Source organism: Myxine glutinosa, chromosome 4, assembly GCF_964187855.1.
Source record: "Myxine glutinosa chromosome 4, kmMyxGlut1.1, whole genome shotgun sequence".
In the NCBI taxonomy this organism is placed as follows: domain Eukaryota; kingdom Metazoa; phylum Chordata; class Myxini; order Myxiniformes; family Myxinidae; genus Myxine; species Myxine glutinosa.
In genome coordinates this window covers 1002011-1026632 of record NC_136264.1, presented here as the reverse complement: position 1 = coordinate 1026632, position 24622 = coordinate 1002011, and the positions used below count along the sequence as shown (strand labels likewise).

At 45.5% G+C, this 24622-nt stretch overlaps 2 protein-coding genes across 3 annotated transcripts in view; one reads left to right on the top strand and one right to left on the bottom strand.

Moving 5' to 3' along the window:
• Nucleotides 1-2497, top strand: part of LOC137424399 (calcium-binding protein 39) — a 48098-nt gene extending 45601 nt beyond the window's left edge. For both annotated transcript variants that reach the window (XM_068111816.2, XM_068111818.2), the window contains one exon: nt 1510-2497. In XM_068111816.2, the coding sequence (XP_067967917.1) occupies nt 1510-1695 (186 nt within the window). In that variant the 3' untranslated portion in view covers nt 1696-2497. The remainder of the gene's footprint in view (nt 1-1509) is intronic.
• Nucleotides 2414-20770, bottom strand: DNAJC3 (DnaJ heat shock protein family (Hsp40) member C3). Its single transcript, XM_078775371.1, has 12 exons — nt 20418-20770; nt 14479-14589; nt 8590-8714; nt 8312-8386; nt 8021-8164; nt 7740-7918; nt 6947-7066; nt 6446-6551; nt 5686-5806; nt 5442-5574; nt 4716-4864; nt 2414-3532 (listed from the first exon to the last, which is right to left on the bottom strand). The coding sequence occupies exons 1-12, from the start codon at nt 20497-20499 to the stop codon at nt 3381-3383; spliced, it is 1497 nt and encodes a 498-aa protein (XP_078631497.1). The 5' UTR covers nt 20500-20770; the 3' UTR covers nt 2414-3380.
• Between the last annotated feature and the right edge of the window lie 3852 nt (nt 20771-24622).

Genomic DNA, 24622 nt, shown 5'->3' with positions numbered 1-24622 from the left:
ATTCGTTGTGTAGGGGTGCTTAACTTAATTCTTTGTGTATAATTATATATTATGATGAAAAGATATGCTGATTTGATTTTGGGGTCATGGTCAGATTTCAAAGGTCATGTTAAGTTACAATTACTTTGCTACTGTGATAACTTAAGAACGGCTGAAAGGATCTTAGTCAAACTTGGTGCAGGTATGTATAATGAGGTAAAGATGAACTCATTCAATTCTGGAGTCAAGGTCATCGGTCATGTTAAGTAAAATGTATGTTGGCACTCCAACTTGTGAACAAGTGATGGGATTCTGAACAAATTTGGTATAGTATATATACACAAAGAATTAAGTTAAGCACCCCCCCCGTTTTTTTACAACCTCGCACATTACAAGTTTGTTGTCGTCAAAACAGTGTAATATACCCATGATATTGCTATATTTTCTGGAGAAGTGATATTATGGTCACATAAAAACATAACAATCATGCCGTTTTCAATATTTTATTCTGAATAATTTAAGGTGAAATTTTTTGGGAATTTTAGGCATATTTTCACCTCAATTTAAGTATGGAGCTATAGGTCCATCACGGACAGTGTGGATGACGTTTATGTTTTCTAACGTACAGTCATTGTTCTGAGAAGACCTCTAGCGATCTTTGCGTCAATAACGTGTGTAGGACCCACGTGATCGGATCACTGACTCAACCCTACGTCTCATAGACCCTGTAAGCCGTCGTATGCGTTGCTGTGGCAGGTTGTTCCATTCCCGATGTAATGCACGTTCCAATTCATCCAGATTGGCTATTGGAGGGACCATCTTCGCAATTTGTCGTCCCAACATGTCCCAAACGTGCTCGAGGGGGTTCAACCTGCCACAGCAATGCATACGACGGCTTACAGGGTCTATGAGACGTAGGGTTGAGTCAGTGATCCGATCACGTGGGTCCTACACACGTTATTGACGCAAAGATCGCTAGAGGTCTTCTCAGAACAATGACTGTACGTTAGAAAACATAAACGTCATCCACACTGTCCGTGATGGACCTATAGCTCCATACTTAAATTGAGGTGAAAATATGCCTAAAATTCCCAAAAAATTTCACCTTAAATTATTCAGAATAAAATATTGAAAACGGCATGATTGTTATGTTTTTATGTGACCATAATATCACTTCTCCAGAAAATATAGCAATATCATGGGTATATTACACTGTTTTGACGACAACAAACTTGTAATGTGCGAGGTTGTAAAAAAACGGGGGGGGTGCTTAACTTAATTCTTTGTGTATATATATATATATATGATGCAAAGATGAACTGATTTGACTATGCAACAAGAGGTCAAAGGGCATGTCAGGTAAAAATGTGATAACTTGAGAACAGCTGAATGGATTTAAATCAAACTTGGTACAAGTATCATAATGATGTAATAATGTTGGCGGAGGCATATCGGTCGACGTCGTGATGTCGAAGAGTGTCGTTCTAGTTTTCTTTTAGCTCCCAATTTCTCACCCTCTTCATTTCCTAGGTGTTTGTGGCTAATCCTAGCAAGCCACAGCCAATCCTGGACATCTTGCTCAAGAACCAAACAAAGCTGTTGGACTTCTTGTCAAACTTTCAACCAGACCGCACGGATGATGAACAGTTTGTGGATGAGAAAACGTACCTCATAAAGCACATAAGAGAGCTCCGAAGGCCCGGAGACGAAAATTAGTTGTGCATCTTATTCCACCTCCAGTTGTTACTTGTTCCTCCAGAAACTGCTTCAGCTTGTGCCTGAGTTAGCAAAATGCTGGATTGTCATTTTCAGCTTTAAAAACACATTATTTTGCACGTTGCTTCTCCTCTTACCCAGGTAGTGGTGAAAAAAAAACAAAAAAACTTCGTTTTCTTTTTGCATGTCAATGAGATGGGAAGAGAATGTGCTGAGACGGCCGTTTCAAGTCATCTTTGGACTCGAGGTACAAATGGGGTTTGTGTACAGAGAATGTTCAGCTTATGTCGCTGAGTCGGTCAATTGAGGGTCTTTTGTACAGTTGTTTAAAGGGGTCAAAAGGGGTTTTAAGGTAAAGGTCCAACATGGAATTTGCCCCATCTCTTCTCTTCCTCCCCCCTATCCCACATTCCATTTTCTTACCAATGACCCAATTGTAGTAAATGGCATTGTATTGTTGCATACCTGTTTGAAATGGCTGCTTTTGAAACGCAGCTTGGCCCGTACTGCATATGGCTTCAAAATATGTCCGAAATGCAATCAAATGACTAAACAAGTGGGGTTTTTTTTATGGATTCTGTCATTTACGTAACCTGGGAATTTTTTTTTTATTCTTCCATAAATTATCCGTTCAAACCAACAATTACTGTACATTCGGGTCTGAGTTGTACACTGTATATACACAAAGCAATCCAATAATTCATTTCCTCAATTTAAATATCATTGACCAAAGTGTTTTGTCAAAATTTAATCCTTCGTCGAAGGAGAGCTTCAGCAAAATAAATGTTTGTGTTTAACTGAACACAGGAAGTACACATTTGAACCATAAGAGGTAAAGTACAATTTGTGAAAATGTCATCCTGTGTTATTAGTAGAAGTCAACCCACGCGTCAGATTAGCTATGGAAAGAAAATATTAAAAGCAGAATTGAGACTTTTGCACGAAAGGCAGACGGGTTAATAATCATCTTATCTCCTTTACAAAAGCTAAATTCACCGATTATTATTCAGTTTTCCTGACATTCAACAAACTCAGCTAAACGTTCGACACGGGCACGGCGTGCACCCAAAACATGAAGACCCGGGGTTTGCACCCTCATCAGCTGACAGTGTCCATCGAGTAAAGATGCGTTAAACCGCATGAAGTACTTTCCAAGTTACGTTTCTCAAACCCAATTTGTCCATTTTGAAATCGCCCATTTAATTTTTCCTGCTCACAGCTCCACATAAAGGGAAAGAGCTTCCCACCGCAAGCTCCTCTGCTCCAACTTGGCTAGTCCAGTCTCACTTGCTAACGCGGTGACCATTTCAAAACTTTCCCCAACAGCTTTCATATTGAAATTCAACCTTCGAGCACAAGGTTGAAACCACACGACGTCATGTTCACCACCGATTCTTCCACAACCTTTGCAGGATGTTGGAATAACAAGGCTGAGCCCAGAATAGCTCAAAAGTTTGTGAAAGAATTCAATAACATAACAGCCAAAAAAATAGACTTACAGCAGACAATTTGCAGATGTGGAGGAATAAGGGGTCAAGATGTGAGGGGCTGTCCAATGCCTTAGTCTTTGCCCAAATGCGGTGATATGACGTCCGAATTGGGCGGACATCCACTCCATTTGTCCAGATACTCAGACTTGGTGAGTAATGGAGTGGCGAGTGGTAATGCAGGGCCAAGAGTGCACATCAGTTGAACTGGAACTTGAAGTGAAAGTTTCCTGAGCCAAAGGGGTTGAAGCCTTGAAATGGCTGCCAGCCATGCTGAAAGGGGCCTGCCCCACCCTGCTGGTTCTCAGGATCCAAAGGATCTTCTCCCTCATCAAACTTCTTACGCATTTCTAAAGCACACGACGTAGAATATGACCAGTAAGGATCACGTATGCACCATGCGATATTGCTCTACCCTCCCGACATAATAATATCATGCTATATATCGTTTTTGTCTCGTCTCTAAATGGTTAAGAATCACTTTAAAAATTCTCAGATCCAGATCTGCATCTTCACCAAAATCTAAACAAATTTGTCCTTATCACAAAGCTCATTCTACTGGTGATGACTAGTCCAGGCTGGATTTTCAGTGTCTCAAATCGATCTCGTGCATTCCAAACTGCCATACGATCCTGGTTCAGGTTTCCGCGACCAAATTTGGTTCTCGCTCAAACTACGAGGGCGTGTTGAAAAGTAAAACCTCCTACAGGTAAAGACATTCAAATGAAAGACATTTACTAACCTAATCTTTATTCTCCCACGGTGATTATTTGTGAAGATGACGACTGTGGTCCACACGTTTCTGCCAACGTTCGAGCCGTTTTGCGATTCCATCACGATGGAACTGTGTCCTGTTGACTTAACCAGTGCTTCGCGGTCGAGAAAAAAATAATGTTCTCCATGAATGTGTTTTTTTAAGTTTGAGGAAGAGATTAAAATCTGAGGGAGCCAAGTCGGGTCTTTAAGGCGGTGAAACCGAGGCGACCGATTGGTTGAGCCGTTCATGCACTCGTGTGAGGCCGTGCGACTTGTTCACCGATGAATGTCGATTGAACGCAAGTTCTCTGCCTTAAAAACTCAATAATCGCGTGCTGCTTCAACCACACCGATGTCGTGCTGCCCTCTGCCATCTGGCATCATAATCCCACAACATCGCACCCAGTGTCAGGAAGAAATAACATGCGGACTGTGTTGATCCGTTTGAATATCTCAACCTGTTTTAGAGAATTAGAATAGGAGGAATGACTTTTCAGCACGCCCTCGTACATCCAGCCTGAACTAGTTCAACATTTGCTGGTGGAAACGAGACATCTGGTGACAAAAAAGAATGGGCAATGCGTCGTCCAAGCAACACAGAAGGAAGCAATGGCAGTGCAAAGTCGATCATCATAAAAACCACGATGCAATCAAAAGTTTATCACGTACTGGGTAGGAATGTCACGTCACTCTAAAATAGTGCACCACCACCACCATTCACATGATCCAAGCGTTCTCTCCCAGGTCTCCGATACATTCTACGGCATCAAACCTCACCAGGGTCCGTGAGAACCTCTTTTGCAGATGCAATGTCGATGAACATCTTCTCTGCTTTCTTTTTCTCTTCCTCAGACATAAAATTGTCTGGGTGCCACTGTTGAGCCATCTTGCGATACGCCTTGAGTATTTGTTGCTTCTTTGCCGTTCTACATATGGGGAGAAAAAACAAAAATACATTCGCACCTGTGGTCACGTCTACGTATGATTCTTTAAAATATTACCCAATTAGAAGCCTCCCTACCCCCATCTTGTATAATGGAAATATTGAAACTACAATTTTAATGCAAGAAGAAGAGTGCAATTGTGTTGGCTTAGCGGTTAGGGTGCCGGCTTGGGATCCTGGGTTCGAATCCCGGTTGACTCAGCCTGTCATCCTTCCAAGGTCGGCAAATTGAGTACCAGCTTGCTGGGATGAATGATCCTGGTGTGTACCCCGGTTTAGAATAGGTGCACCGTATCCCTGCGCATCAAAGAGGTGACCAAGGGTTGGTGTCAGGAAGGGCATCCGGCCATAAAAACATTGCCTCAAACAGGGAACCATGATTGTCATGGAGCCAGCTAGGCTAACCCCCGCTCTAGCAGGGAAAATGGCCTTTAAACGATCATTCATTCATTCTTCAACGCAGAAAGCGATTGCACAGAGTTTGGTTTAAGTTGAAACACAGGCAAGGATTAATGCAAAGTACTTTGACTTGATGTGCCACACAAAGCGACATAACGCACCTCTTCACACCCAGGATTTTATAGTAGTCTCTGCGCTGCGACTGTTTCTGCAACCTCTGAGCCTTCTCGAGACCCTCACGGACACCCGACCTCGTTTCGTCGATGTCTCGTGCTCGCTCGTAATCTGCAACCGCTGTAAGCAAGAACGTCCGACGTGACCGTGGATGTTCCCCGCAGGATCCCACAACACCCTAAAATGCGGCATCACGTGATGACCGACCGAGGTACGTATGCCCCGACCTACCTTCACCGAACTCGTCATTGAGGATGTGAGCCTCGGCTCGGTCACAGAGAGCTTCGACGTTCCGCGGATCGTGCTTCAGCACTTCGCTACACACCAGTACCGCTTCAGACACTTGGCTATTCTGCCAGAGGAAAGGTAACAATAAAGGTAACACAGATAATGTAACATCATAATCTTTAAATTCATTCACATTCATCATGGAAAACATGAATACACGTGTGGATTCGACATCTACAAACGAAAGTGATCAGGTAGACAAGAACCACCTTTAGAGGCCATTTTCCCCCACAGAGCAGGGATTGGCCTTTTTCGAGCACCTTGGTCCCCTTTTTGAAGCAATGTTTTACAGCCGGATGCCCTTCCTGCCACCAACCCTGTTAGTCGCCTCTTGCGACACACAGGGAGTTACCAGTGAACTGGTACTCAATTTGCCGACCTCAGAAGGATGACAGGCTGAGTCAACCCCCCTGGCGTTAATTCAGCGATCGACCGGGATTCGAACCCAGGATTCCAAGCCGCACCCTAACCGCTAAGCCAACACCAGGCTTCGGCGTAGACAAGCATTGCAATAACTAAATAAACATTCCACAACTAGAATATAAATTCCATCACATGACAAAAATAAAAAGTTCCAAAAGGATTCAAATGGGGCAAGAAATCACAAAAAACACGTTCACATGAAAACAAACGATGCGTTAATCTCACAATCGCTCATCTTGGACATCAAAAAAAGACAACGACCAATCCGCCCGGACTTCACCTTCAGGTGACAGTGACAGATACGTAGCTTGGCGCGTATCGTGTAAGTCATGATGGAAGGCTCGGTCTGCATGCTCGCTTCGAATTTCTCGACAGCAGCATCATAGCTACACACACACACACACACACACACACACACACACACACACACACACACACACACACACACACACACACACACACACACACACACACACACACACAAATCACTGCATGAGAACAGCATTTTGGGTAAAATAGGACGATGATACAACGGTACAACGCCAAGATAGCCTAACCCACGTTCCAATGTTTGGGCGTTTCATACAATACTGGTCACTCAACTAAAAAAGAAATAAATAATCGACAAAAAAAACATCTTTGTGCAGACAAACAAAAGAACTACTTTGGTACTAGGTCCAATTAGACTGCAGAATAAGAGTGGAGGTCATCGAGGTGAAGGGAGTGATGCAAAGTGTAGGTAACAGAAGCAGAGTGAAGAAGAAGCACCCGAGAGCCTTGCCTGCCGCTCTCCAAGAGCTTTTCTCCATCATCGAACTGCTTTCCTAAACGCTTGGCCTGCTTGTACAGCTGGAAACACTCGCGATGGTCGGGGTCCAGACGTAGGCATTCACGAACCTCACTAAAATATATCGATGGGGGGGGGGGGGGGGGGGATTGGAAATCAACAGGAAGTTATGACTAACAACAAATGAATCCGCATATCAAATGAGGACTGAAGAAAGCAAACTGGAAACGATTCATACAATATTGTACAAATTTTAATAATAATATGATTTATGCAGCACCTTTTGCCATTAGATACAAGGCGCTGATAGAAGGAAGGAGATAAAGAAAGGGGGACGTGGACTGAAAGAGCAAATAGATGCGCTGCCCGTGGGGTGCGCGATCCACACTACACCTTTTAAAGAACAATTCAAACCGCATGGCCATCACTCGCAGAACTGTCTCGGGAGATCCCCAATCATGGTCTTTTTTAAAGCGCTCGGCTATCTAACGGTTGATGCTCTCTGCGATTGGGGACGAGCCCACGTAGATTTCCCAAGGCTCATCGAATAGAGGGTTTGGGAAGAGAAGGAAAGATAAAGGACAGTATCTTGCTCAACTCATCCTTGTCCACAATTTTACAGGTTTGAGGCAAAAAAAAAAAAAAGACCCTTGACCGACGACCGACCGACCCTGCGCACACGCACACGCACACGCACACGCACACCTCTTGCTGTGCACCGGACAGGCTAATAAGGCAAAAATAGATAAACATGATGACCAAAAGGGAAGGTGATCCAAGCTCTTACTTCAGTGCATCCTGAAGCTCTCCCGTGCTGTACAGGAGTCGACTGGCTCGAAGATACGTGCTCGGCTCCGGGCGCAACTTGCCCGCCGCGCGCAGTTCCGTCACGGCTCGACTCAAATCACCTCGACTCTCCAAACATTCGGCACGGAGCTCCCTGAGCCAGGCTGCCCAAGGGCACAGCTTGAGCACAGGGAAAGACAAAAGAGGAAATGTACATTCACAATCTCCCATCCAATGCAAACGACCAACGCGCTTTTCTTTCCGGTAAGTCTACCATCGCACCTCGACCGCCTGATCTAGTGCATCCATGGCCGAAGAGTGATCACTGCTCTCCAGGCCCTCCTTTGCCTGAGCAACCAGCATCTGGATCTCAGCGACCTGCACCAGTAGCTTGACCACATTCTGATCTCCTGGGGAGGCCTGCAGCTGTGAAGGTGGACAGGGAGTTTCAAATGAGGTTTGTTTTTTTTCGTTTTCCAAAGCTTTGGTATATTGAAATGCTTGGAAATGACCATCACCTGCCTGCGGTGGGATACATTGAAATCAGGACACAAAGCTTCACCGTACTCTTACCACAGCGGTAAAATCAGACCGTGCTTCTTCCAATCTTCCCTGCTTCAGGTACACATTTCCCCTTTGAAGTCTCGCCTGCAAAGGAAGAGAGATGACTGAAAACAATGAAAAATAATCTGATATTTAAAAAATGATGGAAAAGAAGGTAAGATGGTGAATAATTTGGAAAAATTAAATAATGCATTGCAAATGATTAAAGAAAGGAAAATGTGGGAGGTCGCAGGTCAGCAAGATATAGGAAGTAAGCCGAGTGTAGAGTCGGGAATGAAACTGCATACGGCCGTGAAGTCGGGCTTCAACTCGATGACTCGGGTCAGATCAGGAACAGCAGATTTGGATCGTCCCAGAGCAAGGTAAACCGTGGCCCGTTTGTAGTAAGTCAAGTAATTATCAGGATCTCCATCTAGCAGTGGGGATAGATTGCAAGGAAATTTGGTGCAGATCAACTAAATCACATCGTAATGTTGACATGTGCCTGAAAATAAATATCGTTTTCATACAAATTTCGGATCATTTCATGCATTCTCAAATCAAAGCTAGATATCTGCGATCACAAAGCGATTGCCAAGGGTAAGCTGCCCGAGGAGCGGCCCACGTTGACATTTAGCCCATGATCCAATGATGGCCATACTTGTTTTGGACCAACATATGACCTTGACCTTCAACATTTATGGATAGAGTATAAATTAAGAAAATGTGTCCATATTTACAATATATTTAAAAAAACAAAACAAACTTAATATGATGAAAATCAGAGGAAAATTATTCAAGTTCTGATTAAAAGTATGTTTTTGTTTTTCTGTATACTTGGTCTAAACTCATATAACAACCAACACATATAAGAAGGGAACAGGAGACAAGTGGGGGCGAGGGGGCTGGGGAAGGATAAAGAGGATAAACAAGATGGACATTACAGGGGATTTCAGGAAAGAAAACAGGGAATTTGAAGGAGGTAGATTTGGGGTGGATTAATTAGGTATAAAAGATCGAGCTTTTGGATGGGAGAAGATATAAGATGGTGGTGAACAGCTGTTTTGAAGACCAGGAGGGAGGAGTGGGATTGAAGAGAGTGTGGGAGTTTGTTCCAGAGGTGGGAAAAAGATGAATGAAACAGTGAAGGTGAGCAGAGAGCCTTGATTTTGTTAGTTTCAACAGAAAAGGGTTGCAGGCAGATCTTGTGCGTTTTGCAGGAATATTTGGAGGACAGCCCAGAGAGAACTGGGGGAGCAAGGCCGGAGAGGAGTCGGTAGAAGCCAGAAAAACCACCAACCTGCCTGCAGTGAGAGAGTGAAAAACCCTCGGAGTTAGCTTCATCGCGGGAGATTCCAATGATTCTGGAAGCTTTGGTTTCTACAACGGGAAGCCGAGCTCGGTGTGAGGCAGGATCACCGGCCCAGAGGGGAGAGCAGTGTTCCATCAATCTGCGGATGAAAGCCTTGTATGTGGTGAGGAGCTCAGGTGTGCCAAGGAAGGACTTCGCACGACGGAGGATGCCCAGAAGGTGACTGGCTTTGGAGGCCAGCTTGGAAATGTGGTTTTCCCAGGAAAGATCATGGCAGATAATGAGACCCAAAATCTTGAGTGACAACTTCTTGGAGAGGACTGTTGAGAAAGTGGATGGGAGGGTTGTCCAGTCGGTCTTTTCGGAGAGACATCGTAAGAGTGTGAGATTTGTCAGGATTGAAAGACATGTTCCACTTGTTTGCCCAGTTTGTGATTTTGTCCAGGTCTGCAGAGAGTGAGGAGGCTGCAGACTGCCGATCTGAGGGATGAGGAATGGAGCGGCAGAGAGTGGAGTCATCAGAAAAAAGATAGAGAGGATTTTCAAGAGTCAGAGAGATCATTGATGAAGACCAGAAAAAGCACAGGGCCCAGAACACTGCCTTGGGGAACTCCAGCCTGAACAGGAAGAGGAGATGAAAGAAACCCATTCAGGGCCACGCGTTGACTACGACTAGAGAGGAAGTCTGCCAGCCATGCGTGGAGATTTCCATGGATACCATAGGAGGAGAGTTTGGTGAGCAGAGCGGGGTGCCAGACCGTATCGAAGGCACGTGATATGTCGAGGGAGACAGCTCTAATTTCCTGTTTGGCGTTGAGGACCTCCATCCATTGTTGAGACAGCAGAAGCAGCGTGTCCAGAGTATAGTGACCAGGTCTGAAACCAAATTGATGATCCGAGATCAAGCCATTGGAGAAGAGGAAGGATTTGATATCCGAAGCAATGATGGATTCCATGACTTTGCTGATTATTGGGAGCAGGCTGATTGGTCTGTAGTTGCAAGGATCTGTTTTTGCACCTTTTTTGTGTAAAGCGGTGATGTTTGCCGATTTCCAAGCATATGACAGATGACCTTGAGCAAAAGAGAGGATGAAGAGAACAGAGAGGGGTGAGATAGAGTGGCAGAGCAGAATTTTAGGATCTGTGGGCTGATGCCATGTGGTCCAGTTGCGGAATCAGTCGAGTTTTTTGTTAATTGTGTCGCAATCGTAATTAATTATGCTTAAAGCGGAGTTACGCACAAATTAGTTATGCTTAACTCTGCTTTTTCACTTCGCGTGTTGAGAGTAATGACAATATCGATATCACATTTCAACAAACTCTTTCTTTGAATTAACAAAGTATTGTTTGCAGCAATCATGTGATTTCCTATTTTATAAAAGCTCAGAAATAAAATATATTCCAAAGCAAGTTGAAGATCCTATGATCCGACAATTTTGTTTGATAGTTCTATAATTGTTGTTTACAGAACAGGGACAAACATAAAACTCAGCAAATTACAGTTGCATGTACACTTTCATTTAAACAACGAGATGGTATTCATAGAATACTTACCCCACGCAGTCTTGAGAAGGACTTGGTACGAGGCAACTCTTTCGATTTTTATCAGGCCGCACATTTATAATTTCGTCTATCTACACTTCTGAAGTAAATCTGTACAAATTATACTTAGAAAGCAAAAGTCTGCTATCTATATATATAAAACACAGTTTGTGTGTGTGTGTGTGTGTGTGTAATGTTACCGATAGACTCCTAAACGGAGAGGCTCACGTACTTGATATTTGGCACAGACATGGCCATTGAGCCTGGGAAGAACATGGCCGACCTAAAAAAATATATTTCATTATATTTTTTTACCATATTTTTACCTCAGCGCATTACAGCGAGGAATATTATGCACGGAATCTGACCGGTGGCAGAGCAGCGCGCTGATTCGCTCAGAGCGATCACGTGATGTTCCTTGCCGCCATTAACTCAGTTACGCATTCGCACGTATTTCAGAGCGAAAAGCGATTGCGTTTTTTCACATTTCAGCGAGGAACATTGCCATTCACACCACATAGGTTTTTTTTTTCTTTCATCTTTAGAACCATATTTTTTTTCAGCGAGGAATATTATACACGGAATCTGAATCGGTGGCAGAGCAGCGCGCTGATTCGCTCATTCGCGCTCATTGATGACGATCACGATCACGTGATGACGTGATCACGAATGATGTTCGTGACGCGATCACGTGATGTTCCTTGCCGCCAGAAACTCACAGCAAGTAGCATAGATTTTAGCATGATTAGCATTTAGCATGATTTAGCATAGATAGTAGCATGTTTCACATAGATTTTTTTTCAGCGAGGAATATTATACACAGATTCTGACCGGTGGCAGAGCAGCGCGCTGATTCGCTCAGAGCGATCACGTGATGTTCCTTGCCGCGCGATTGCGTTTTTTCACATTTCAGCGAGGAACATTGCCATTCACACCACATAGGTCTTTTTTCTTTCATCTTTAGATCCATATTTTTTGCCATAACGTAGCGCATTATGGCTCTCTCGAGCTCGAGTTAGCCAATCACCTGGGAGCATGAGGCCACGTTGGCCACGCCCACGCCCACGACACGACGCAGAGTTGCAATCGTGCGTTTGCGTCGTTTCTTACCACGTGTAAACGTGGTATTTTGTCTACCAGTATTTTGAATTTGGTATTTTTAATTTGTCTACGAGTGAGTGACTGGAAGACTGACTGTGATATAGGCAATGGCACCGAAGAAAAGAAATTTGTCACGTTCAACCTCCCGAGCAAGGAAAATCGCTGATCGGAGACTCCATGAAGCCGATGAAGATACTTTTCACCATCGACAAGCCAATCAAGAACGTGTCTCTAGATTCAGACAGCGAGAGACAGAAGATGAGACAGAGGCACGTCTAAACGCCAATCAACAAAGTGTAGCGAGGGCCAGACAGCAGGAGACAGAAGAACAGCGCCAAAAACGACTCAACAACTGGCAACCATCAGGCAGACGGCAGCTGGCCATTGTATGGGAGAAGGCTGCATTCAGTTACAATCCGAACACTGACTACTCCTCAAACGTTGATATTGGCTCCATGTCGTTCACCTGTCAGTTTTGCCATGCCTTGAAATGGAAGGGAGAAACACCAGGAATGTGTTGCAGGGGAGGCAATGTCCTTTTGCCTTCTCTCCAATCTCCACCGGAACCTTTGAAAGAACTACTTCAATCAACTATGACTCAATCCAGACACTTCCTGAAGGAAATCCGTAATTACAACTCTTCGTTCCAAATGACTTCGTTTGGAGCAGATCGCGTCATCACTGAGCAAGGATTCATGCCTACATTCAAGGTGCAAGGCCAGGTATACCACCTCATTGGCTCTATCCACCCTCAACCAGGTGAGCAACCGAAATTTTTACAAATCTATTTTATGGGTGACCACCGAGAACTCCCCCTCCCCTCCCCTCCCCTCCCACCCCCCCCCCCTCCCACCCCCCTCCCTCCCTCCCCTCCCACCCCCCCCTCCCTCCCCTCCCACAACTCGCCGACGTTCACTAAGGACAATGTGGGATATTTAAGGCCCACCAAACTAATGTTGGCAGACGGAATACCCGTTTAACTTCCATCAGATTGTAACCCTAACAACTCGGCACACGCTGAATCACCCTGACTGCGAAACACTAGGATGACCGTTTATCGCCAGGCCAAGATTCGAACCCAGGCTAGACAGCTTAGGGAGCGTGTGCGTACCTCAATTCCATCCTGCCAGTCCAGTCAGCTCACACCATAATTTGTGGATTTTTAGATACTAGGGCATGCCCGTACTATATATATATATATCTAAAATTATATCCCCCCCCTCTATTTACATGAAATGGTTTGGTCCAAAGCGAACGGCTTGCGAGTACGGTGACAATCCCCCCCTCTATTTACATGAAATGGTTTGGTCCAAAGCGAACGGCTTGCGAGTACGGTGACAATCCCCCCCCTCTATTTACATGAAATGGTTTGGTCCAAAGCGAACGGCTTGCGGAGTTTGGTAAAGAAATCGCCATTGCGTGCACAAACGCGCAGGAAAGCGAAAGAATCGCAAATTAGTTTTAATTAGTTTTACAACATAGTTTAACGGCAACATAGTTTGCCAACGTGAAATAAATGAATACGCTCTCAAATGTGCCGTCCGAGGCAGAGTCTGTTCGCCACGTTCGGCACACGTGATAGCTCGCTGCTCTCTGATTGGTTGAATCGTTTTTTGGACATAGCTCGGTAACTACTTCTCCGATTAATATGAAACCTTGAAAAGGCACATCCTCGGGTCCCCAGCAATATACCTGGCAAGTTTAAAGTATATCGGACCCGTGGTTGTCGAGAAACAGCGGTCACAGACATACAGACATACAGAGATTACTGGAATTATAGATAGATTAGAAACTCCCGCTCTCTCCAGGAGCTGCTTGGGGCGATGGGTAAATGTGCCTGTAGCTAGTGATACCCTTTCCCTGCCCGCCAGGATGTGCAGACGACCTGCGATGCCCTCCCGTGCACGTGGTTTACCGAGAGCCCTGCTGGAGGGAGGGTGGATTACAAACCACGGGGACTACGTAAATTTACCCGACCTCAACCCCCACTCCGCCCGCTCCTGGAGGAACGCAGTGCTTCTACTATATTAAACACAATGTGGAGAAGCATACCAAGCAGCGGGTTCACACGCCGACACAAAAGTGCTTTCAAATCCAAATCAATAACAGGTAGCATGCCGAGGCAAACCTGGTTAAGCAGTAAAAGCAATAAAGTAATTAAATAAAAGCCATGAAGGTGCAAGGTGTTTTCCATTGTACTGCGGTCGTTTAATCGGGCTTAACCTGCGATCAGATCACCTACCTACAGCAGCGTGGTAGTGAGAAAGTGCATCTGCCAGCTGACCAGCAGCAAGAAGCTTCTTCCCCAGTTCCAGGTGCTTATCCACCTCTCCTGGATCATTCCCAAGGCCACCTGCCATGAATATATTACAATTTCAGCAAAACTACAACAAATAAACAATCAACAGCCGCGACGAAGCACGCAATGTTCATTGGTTTCGCTTTGAACGACAAGACATTTTATGGTAGACACTCAAAGGTTATCAAAGCAACTGGTAAAGCGTTAACCTTGTATTGAGCGAGTTTGGAATTCAGGATTCGTTTCACTCGAGACCCATGATTTTGTTTTCATGTCCCAAACCTTTCAGACATCTACGTTTCATGTCCGAAACCAAAGCTTCTGTCCCAAACCACGTCCCAAACCTTTCAGACATCCACGTTTCATGTCCCAAACCAAAGCTTCTGTCCCAAACCACGTCCCAAACCTTTCAGACATCTACGTTTCATGTCCGAAACCAAAGCTTCTGTCCCAAACCTTTCAGACATCCACGTTTCATGTCCCAAACCAAAGCTTCTGTCCCAAACCTTTCAGACATCCACGTTTCATGTCCCAAACCAAAGCTTCTGTCCCAAACCTTTCAGACATCCACGTTTCATGTCCCAAACCAAAGCTTCTGTCCCAAATCACATCCCAAACCTTTCAGACATCTACGTTTCATGTCCCAAACCAAAGCTTCTGTCCCAAACCACGTCCCAAACCTTTCAGACATCCACGTTTCATGTCCCAAACCAAAGCTTCTGTCCCAAACCTTTCAGACATCCACGTTTCATGTCCCAAACCAAAGCTTCTGTCCCAAACCTTTCAGACATCCACGTTTCATGTCCCAAACCAAAGCTTCTGTCCCAAACCACGTCCCAAACCTTTCAGACATCCACGTTTCATGTCCCAAACCAAAGCTTCTGTCCCAAATCACGTCCCAAACCTTTCAGACATCCACGTTTCATGTCCCAAACCAAAGCTTCTGTCCCAAATCACGTCCCAAACCTTTCAGACATACACGTTTGTTTTTTGGGGTTTTGCTCCATAAATCTCTTCCACAACACCACCCTATACCTAGCTGTATTGTCATCGCAAATCTCAAATTGTATAACTAAATTAACCACCTTAGTGACTTGTACGCAATTCACCGATTTTCTGACTGGATCATCAGCCGGGCTCAATTCTTCATAAAAGGTTTCGACCCTTTCAGCCAAAAACCTCTCCAAACAGTGGGTCCATATCAGTTGATCAAAGTTTTGGTACACACCGCTCCTTTCCTATGCCATCTCCAGGCACTGCATGACCTCATTGCCGGGCACCGAAGGGGGCCCAGGGATGACGCGCGCTGAAAGGGAGGACTGCGTTTTCACTGCGGTTGTTTGCTTGTTTGTTTTTCCGGACAATATCCTTTGGATATCCTTTTCCGGGAATCCTGTGAGCTGGGAAACTGAAATTTGGACAAGACAGTGACCAAGTGAATCGACTGCAAAGGGTATTTTTGATTTATTGATTAATCAAATAATCGATTTATTATTTCTTAATTTATCAATTAATTATTTTTTTTTTTGATTAATGGCTTATTTAATTAATTTTCAAAAAAGTTACAGCTTCGGATGAAACACTGGTGGTTGAGGTGTGCTATTAGCCAAATGATTAAGAAATTATTTTACGATTACATTAATGAACAGGATTAAATAATTTAATTTATATGTGGGAAAATGATATGCCCAGACCAGGAAATTAATCCAGGTCCTCTGGAAAACCATCAAATCAGTCAGAAAATCAATAAAATCAAGAATCAGACAATGAAAACAATCAGTCAGGGTCACCCAGATAGCTGAGATGGCAGAGCATTGGTACGGTTTTCCAGAGCAGAGACCTGGGTTCGATTCCTGGTCTGGGCATATAATTTTCCCCACATATATCAATTAAGTAATTTTACAATTATTAGTTATTGGTTCACGAGTTATCAAGTGACCACTATATTTGTCATGTGTGTGTGTGTCTGTCTGTCTGTCTGTAGCATAACTACCCGATATCATCATCCGATCTTGATGAAACTTGGGTGGGAGTTTGATATCATGATCTAGTTGTGTCCTGCCTAGAGTGGGCGAGCCACGCCCAAAAAAGATGTCTTTTTAGGGGGTAATCGAGTTCAAGCTACATATTCTGAGGGATTTGGTGGAATCTGACAAGGGTTTTGATATTTGGTTAGGCCAATGTCATGTGTCTGGCCCCACGGAGCTCGATTTTTCATTTTTTTTTTTTCTTTTTTTTTCATTTCATTTTTCCCCGAATTTTCGGTATTGTGTAGCTAACTAACCTCTTAACTGATTACACATTATTTTCTATCTCATTTCAAGGTCAGTTACCTTCGTTTTGACATTTCCGGGCCCGACCTGTCCGGGCCTGTTTCGGTTACAGTCCGTCCTTTGTCATTGAATACCGCTCGCTCGTGAACCATCGTCGTCTCCTGATTTGTTTATTTTAATTACGCAATTAATCAATCAATTATTGTACACCTCTCCCTCCGAATACCGTCTCTATGAGCTGCCAAAGGCGCCCCGGCAATGCAGCGCTGGAGGATGTTCTTTATTTAATTGGCATGGGGGCGGTGTACTTTGAATGTATCTGTACTTGTTTTCTTATATATACTTGGGCTAAGACTCGTAATAGAGCGCACACACACGCACACACACACACACACACACACACACACACACACACACACACACACACACACACACACACACACACACACACACACACACACACACACACACACACACACACACACACACACACACACACACACACACACACGTTAAGAACCGTTGTTGTAACTCAAGTTTGAATTGCATCTGCATGAAGAAACCTGCAAGTGAAACGACTATTAACTAGTACAAGACTATCAACGAGTACAACACTATCAACGAGTACAAGACTATCAACGAGTACAAGACTATTAACGAGTACAAGACTATCAACGAGTACAACACTATCAACGAGTACAAGACTATCAACGAGTACAAGACTATCAACGAGTACAAGACTATCAACGAGTACAAGACTATCAACGAGTACAAGACTATCAACGAGTACAAGACTATTAACGAGTACAATACTATCAACGAGTACAAGACTATTAACGAGTACAAGACTATTAACGAGTACAAGACTATCAACGAGTACAAGACTATCAACGAGTACAAGACTATCAACGAGTACAAGACTATCAACGAGTACAAGACTATCAACGAGTACAATACTATCAACGAGTACAAGACTATCAACGAGTACAAGACTATCAACGAGTACAAGACTATTAACGAGTACAAGACTATCAACGAGTACAATACTATCAACGAGTACAAGACTATCAACGAGTACAAGACTATCAATGAGTACAAGACTATTAACGAGTACAAGACTATCAACGAGTACAATACTATCAACGAGTACAAGACTATCAACGAGTACAAGACTATTAACGAGTACAAGACTATTAACGAGTACAAGACTATTAACGAGTACAAGACTATTAACTAGTACAAGACTATCAACTAGTACAAGACTATCAACTAGTACAAGACTATCAACCAGTACAAGACCATTAACGAGTACAATACCATTAACGAGTGTTATGTGCTCCTCCCCAAACCCCGGTCACGGTGTACCTCCGAGCCCCGAGAGGAGTCACGGCAGAAAGATGTGTTATTCTGTGTGTCAAAGATCAATGGTGAAACCACACCAATTGTTACCAACAAACAAGTATTGTATTAAGATCACACAAGAATAACAGCACAAAAACAATAGTAATCAATTGTACAACCAATTTATCATTCCTATGATGGTACCATCAGTTTCGTACAATGTAACTCACTGTGCTCCAAGTGAGCGAAAATAACATTCCCAATGTCTCTGACCCGGCTTCAAGCCAAAGTCGATCCACGTTCCAGTGATCGTCAGAACGATGTCGTATCGAGACCAGAATCCCGTTCGGTTGACAGTCACACTGCCAAAGATGGGCAAAGGTACCCTCAAGAGGCGACTGGGAAATCACACCTTCGGGTATGGACGTTCAACGGCTCACAAACGGCGAACCGCAAAGTCCCACTCAAAATCCACGTTATACACACAAACCAGGTTAACGTCTGGGTGCGGTGAAATGGTTGAAGCGAGGTGAAGAGCCTAGAGCGATGCGAAAATCAGGCGCGAGGCAAAATGGCCAACCAGCCCGTACTCGAGGCGTAACAGCACTTCAACGATTCTCTTCGGAATCAACCGCAAAACCTGTCACGCAGGTTTATCTGTCACAGTGATAACAACTCTGTCGCAGGAATCCCTTTCCCAGGAAACCCAAAGTTCACTCGTGACCCCCGTTCGCCAGCGTTTTCTCAAGACCTCAAAGCAGCTTGGATCCTTGTCCACCTTACTCGCTCCGCCTCCTTTTCCTCTTCTTCCTCTTCTTCTTCATCCGGTTCCCGATCCGGTTTCCAGTTTCTTTTTAAAACATTAATTTGTTTTACCTTTTGAAAACAGTTATCTCCAATTCTCTTAAACGATAACAATAATAGTACATGCAACCAAAAATGTTTACAGTGGATGAGAACCACAACAACGGAAGTGACGAATCCGTAACACGAGTACAAGACTATTAACTAGTACAAGACTATTAACTAGTACAAGACTATTGAGTACAAGACTATTAACGAGTACATACAAGACTATTAACGAGTACAAAACGATTAACTAGTACAAGACTATTAATTAGTACAAGACTACTAATTAGTACAAGACTACCAACTAGTACAAGACTACCAACTAGTACAAGACCATTCACCGCCATCCCCAGGTTGTCGGGTCGACTGGCGAACCTTGTTTGGCCAAAGTCTTTCACCAACCGGATGTCCAGTGTTGACGTTTGACTGAAGGTGACAAGAATTTTGTTCAAGGTGCCGGAGATAACTCGCCCACTCTTCGACAATGGTTCTGCAAGGTGGAGCACATAATGCTCACAGACGGGATATGCAGTTTAACGTGCATCCGAGGGAGGCCACACCTACAGGTGTGTACCACCACCTGCCCTGGGTGTGAAACGCTCGGATGACCTGTGTCAGGATTCAAACCCAACCACACTTACACTTACAGGTGTGTATCACCACCTGCCCAGGGTATGAAATGCTAGGACGACCTGTGTCAGGATTCAGACCCAGCCACACTTATAGGTGTGTACCACCACCTGCCCTGGGTGTGAAACGCTAGGACCACATGTGTCAGGATTCAAACCCAGCCACACTTACAGGTGTGTACCACCACCTGCCCTGGGTGTGAAACGCCAGGACGACCTGTGTCAGGATTCAGACCCAGCCACACTTACAGGTGTGTACCACCACCTGCCCAGGGTGTGAAACGCTAGGACCACATGGGTCAGAATTCAGACCCAGCCACACTTACAGGTGTGTACCACCACCTGTCCAGGGTGTGAAACGCTAGGACCACCTGTGTCAGGATTCAGACCCAGCCACACTTACAGGTGTGAAACGCTAGGACCACCTGTGTCAGGATTCAGAACCAGCCACACTTACAGGTGTGTACCACCACCTGCCCAGGGTGTGAAACGATAGGACCACCTGGGTCAGGATTCAGACCCAGCCACACTTACAGGTATGTACCACCACCTGCCCAAGGTGTGAAACGCTAGGACCACCTGGGTCAGGATTCAGACCCATATTTAACCAGGTGAGCCATGTCGGCTCCTTCCAGCCATAACTAAACACTCGCTCATATGAAAAGGCTGTTTAACTGCTCAACACACCTGTTGCCAAAACACCATTACCTGCATTAAGCTTAAGGAAGTGTTCAAGGTGAGATCATTTCATCATTATAAAGGTGAACGTGACAAACCCCGTGATACCCACTTCCATACTGCAGGTCGAGCAGCACGAAAAACAGAGGTAACGACGACAGAGCCGGACGTAATCTGATGATGGGGACCTGCATGACGTCACCGGGGTCTAGGGGTCCCTGTACCCCGAGCAGCTGCGCGAGAAACCTCGGAGATCGTAAGTTTCCACGAACACCACAAACTGTCTCCGCTACCTCAGGATACGCGATCGTAAACGGAAAAGAAAAAACATTTACTCTTTATATTTAAACCGTTTTTTAAATAAACATCATTCTATTCCAGCAACAAGACACACTGCACCCTGAGGAGCCCTCAGCGTGTTAAAAAGCACGTCGCTTCCGCCAATACGACGCACACCGATGACGTAAACCGAACCAGCCAATCCTGGAGCATGGCGGAGACGCCTGACCAATTGAAGCACAGGACAGGGCAACGTGGCCCGAAAGCTTCAGCCAATGAACGAACGCATGGTGGCGGCGACGGCAGATCGTGGGTTGTCCTGATTGGCTGAAGTTAAAGTGTATTTTAGCAAAGCTTTCGCGACGTCGTGCAATGACGTAGCAAGTGTGCATTTAATATATTGTACGATAAATATTTAGACACGATAACATATCACAGGACACACGATTTAATTAAAGCGACGAATAATAGTTCCATAAAATGAAAGTTTACCAAGCAACCGGTGAATTAAACAGGTAAAACTCTTACACAAGGAAGTTCGGGACAGGAAGTGTTCATTGGGTCCATCATACCTGCGCTGCACCAACACCTGCACCGTTATTCGTCATTCATCCACACACAACCTGATATTCCCAAACACCTCTCCAATGCATCCAGGTATCCATCAAGCTACCAACCAGTACCGTGCACACACAACCTGATATACACACACACCCTTACTCGTGATCTTGTATACGTGCACATGCTGCTGAGATCCATATCATTACAGGGAGGGAGGGGAGGGAGAAAGATAGTGGTGGACAGAGAGAGTGGGTGGGGTGAGGGGAGGGAGAATGATAGTGGTGGATAGAGAGAGTGGGTGAGGGGCGGGAGAAAGATAGTGGTGGACAGAGAGAATGGGTGAGGGGCGGGAGAAAGATAGTGGTGGACAGAGAGAGTGGGTGAGGGGCGGGAGAAAGATAGTGGTGGACAGAGAGAGTGGGTGGGGTGAGGGGAAGGAGGGAGGGAGAAAGATAGTGGTGGACAGAGAGAGTGGGAGGGGTGAGGGGAGGGAGAAAGATCGTGGTGGACAGAGAGAGTGGGTGGGGTGAGGGGAAGGAGGGAGGGAGAAAGATAGTGGTGGACAGAGAGAGTGGGAGGGGTGAGGGGAGGGAGAAAGATAGTGGTGGACAGAGAGAGTGGGTGGGGTGAGGGGAAGGAGGGAGGGAGAAAGATAGTGGTGGACAGAGAGAGTGGGAGGGGTGAGGAGAGGGAGAAAGATCGTGGTGGACAGAGAGAGTGGGAGGGGTGAGGGGAGGGAGAAAGATAGTTTTGGACAGAGAGAGTGGGTGGGGTGAGGGGAAGGAGGGAGGGAGAAAGATAGTGGTGGACAGAGAGAGTGGGTGGGTGAGGGGAGGGAGAAAGATAGTGGTAGACAGAGAGAGTGGGAGGGGTGAGGGGAGGGAGAAAGATAGTGGTAGACAGAGAGAGTGGAAGGGGTGAGGGGAGGGAGAAAGATAGTGGTGGACAGAGAGAGTGGGAGGGGTGAGGGGAGGGAGAAAGATAATGGTGGACAGAGAGAGTGGGTGGGGTGAGGGGAGGGAGAAAGATAATGGTGGACAGAGAGAGTGGGTGGGGTGAGGGGAGGGAGAAAGATAGTGGTGGACAGAGAGAGTGGGAGGGGTGAAGGGAGGGAGAAAGATAGTGGTGGACCGAGAGAGTGGGTGGGGTGAGGGGAGGGAGAAAGATAGTGGTGGACAGAGAGAGTGGGTGAGGGGAGGGGAGGAAGAGGGAGGAGTGGGGGGAGAGACAGAGAGGAGCGGGAGAGAGAGAGAGGAGTGGGAGAGAGAGAGAGAGAGGATTGGGGGATGGAGAGAGAGAGGATTGGGGGATGGAGAGAGAGAGGAGTGGGGGATGGAGAGAGAGAGGAGTGGGGGATGGAGAGAGAGAGGAGTGGGGGGGGAGAGAGAGGAGTGGGGGATGGAGAGAGAGAGAGAGGAGTGGGGGATGGAGAGAGAGAGAGAGAAGAGTGGGGAATGGAGAGAGTGAGGAGTGGGGGGGGGGGGAGAGAGAGGAGTGGGGGGAGAGAGAGAGGGGAGTGGGGAATGGAAAGAGAGAGGAGTGGGGGGGGGGGGAGAGAGGAGTGGGGGGAGAGAGAGAGGGGAGTGGGGAATGGAAAGAGAGAGGAGTGGGGGAGAGTTTTACGGATTCGTCACTTCCGTTGTGGTGGTTTTCATCCACTGTAAATATTTCTGATTCCATGTACTATTATTGTTTTCAAAAGGTAAAAAAGTTAATGTTAAAAGAAACAGGAAACCAGATCGGGAACCGGACGACGAAGAGGAAGATGAGGGAGAGGAGAAAAGAAGGCGGAGCGAGTGAGTCGGACAAGAAGGAGCCGAGGCTGCCGAGCTAGTTGCAGTCTGGAGCGAACGTTGGCGAGCAAGAGTCACGAGTGAACTTTTGGGTTTCCCAGGGAAGGGATTCCTGCGACAAAGTGGTTATCGCTGTGACAGATTAACCTGTGTGTCAGGTTTTGCGATCGATTCAGGAGAGAATCATCGACGTGCCGTTGCGCCACGAGACCGGGCCGTCGGCCATTTTGACTCGCGCGTTTCGCGCGTCGAGCGGGGTTTCTTTGCTTCATCAGCCACTTTCACCGCTTTCAGACGTATCTGGTGTGTGTGTGTGTGCACCGTGGCTTTTGAAGATTAATTTGCGGTTCGCCGACTGTGAGCCGTGAAAGTCCATACCCGAGGGTGTGATTTCCCAGTCGCCTTGAGGGCGCCTTTGTGCAGCTTTGGGCTGTGTGACTGTACTTGCCATCCGCACGGGATTCTGGTCTCGATTGGACATCGTTCTGGCGATCGCTGGAGCGAATCAACTTTGGGCTTGAAGCCGGGAATAAGAGACATTGGGGATGTTCTTGTTTCACTCACTTGGAGCACAGTGAGTTATATATTACAAAATTGATGGTACCATCATAGGACATATTGATTGTACTTTTGATTACTATTATTGTTGTACTGTTATTCTTGTGTGATCTTAATACAATATTTGTTTGTGAGTAACAATTGGGGTGGCTTCTCCATTGATCTTTGACATACAGAATAACACATTTTTCTGCCGTGACTCCTCTCGGGGCTGGCTTGGAGGTACACCGTGACCAGGGGGTCGGGGAGGAGCACGTAACAGAAATTGGAGGCTCGTCCGAGAAATTGGGAACTCGTCCAATTGGCTCGGGGGCTCGAAATTGGGATCCTCGTCCGGGATTAAATTCCCTCATAACATTCGTCCGGGATGGAATTCCCTAACATTCCTCCCAACTCCCCCCAAGTCCTCCCGATGTCCCTGCTCTCAAATGTTGTGTTTGTGTCCTTCCCCCTCTTCCCCCTCTCTTTTGTGTCCTTCCACCTCTCTCCCCATCTTGTCTGCCGCTCCCCTTGTTTTTTGTGTTTTGTGTGTCGGTTTGTCTTTTTGTGTGATTAATGTTAGCTCTTTCACGAGCCTCGATCTTGTATACAAAAAAAAAAAAAAAATTTCCCAAATTTGGAATTTTTTTCTAACATTTCCAAATTTTTCAAAAATATTGGAAAATAATTTGTGTGAAGGTTAACAGGTGTTAACTGATAGTCACCATGGTGTTTGACGCAGAACAGTTTGCGGCGTCCCCTAATGAGGCACAGTTCCAAGCATTAAAAAAATCGGAACTCTTGATATTGGCCAGACATTTTAACTTGGAGGTCCGAGTTAATATGAAGAAAGCAGAGATGCAGACATTGGTGGTAGAATCTCTGGTGGGACAAGGAACATGGACAGAGGTAGCCTTGGATTGGATACCCGAGGAAAAAGAAAATGTGGAGCTCCGGAAAATGGAGATAATAATAATAATAATTCATTTATTTTGTATAGCGCTTTTCATGAAGCCCAAAGGCGCTTTGACAGAGTGCAAAACATAATGCATAACAAAACATGAAAACAACAATTGCAAAAAGACAAGAATCAATAGGGAAATATTTAAAGCAAAAGGAGGGAGAAGGAGAAGTGATAGTCAGGGGT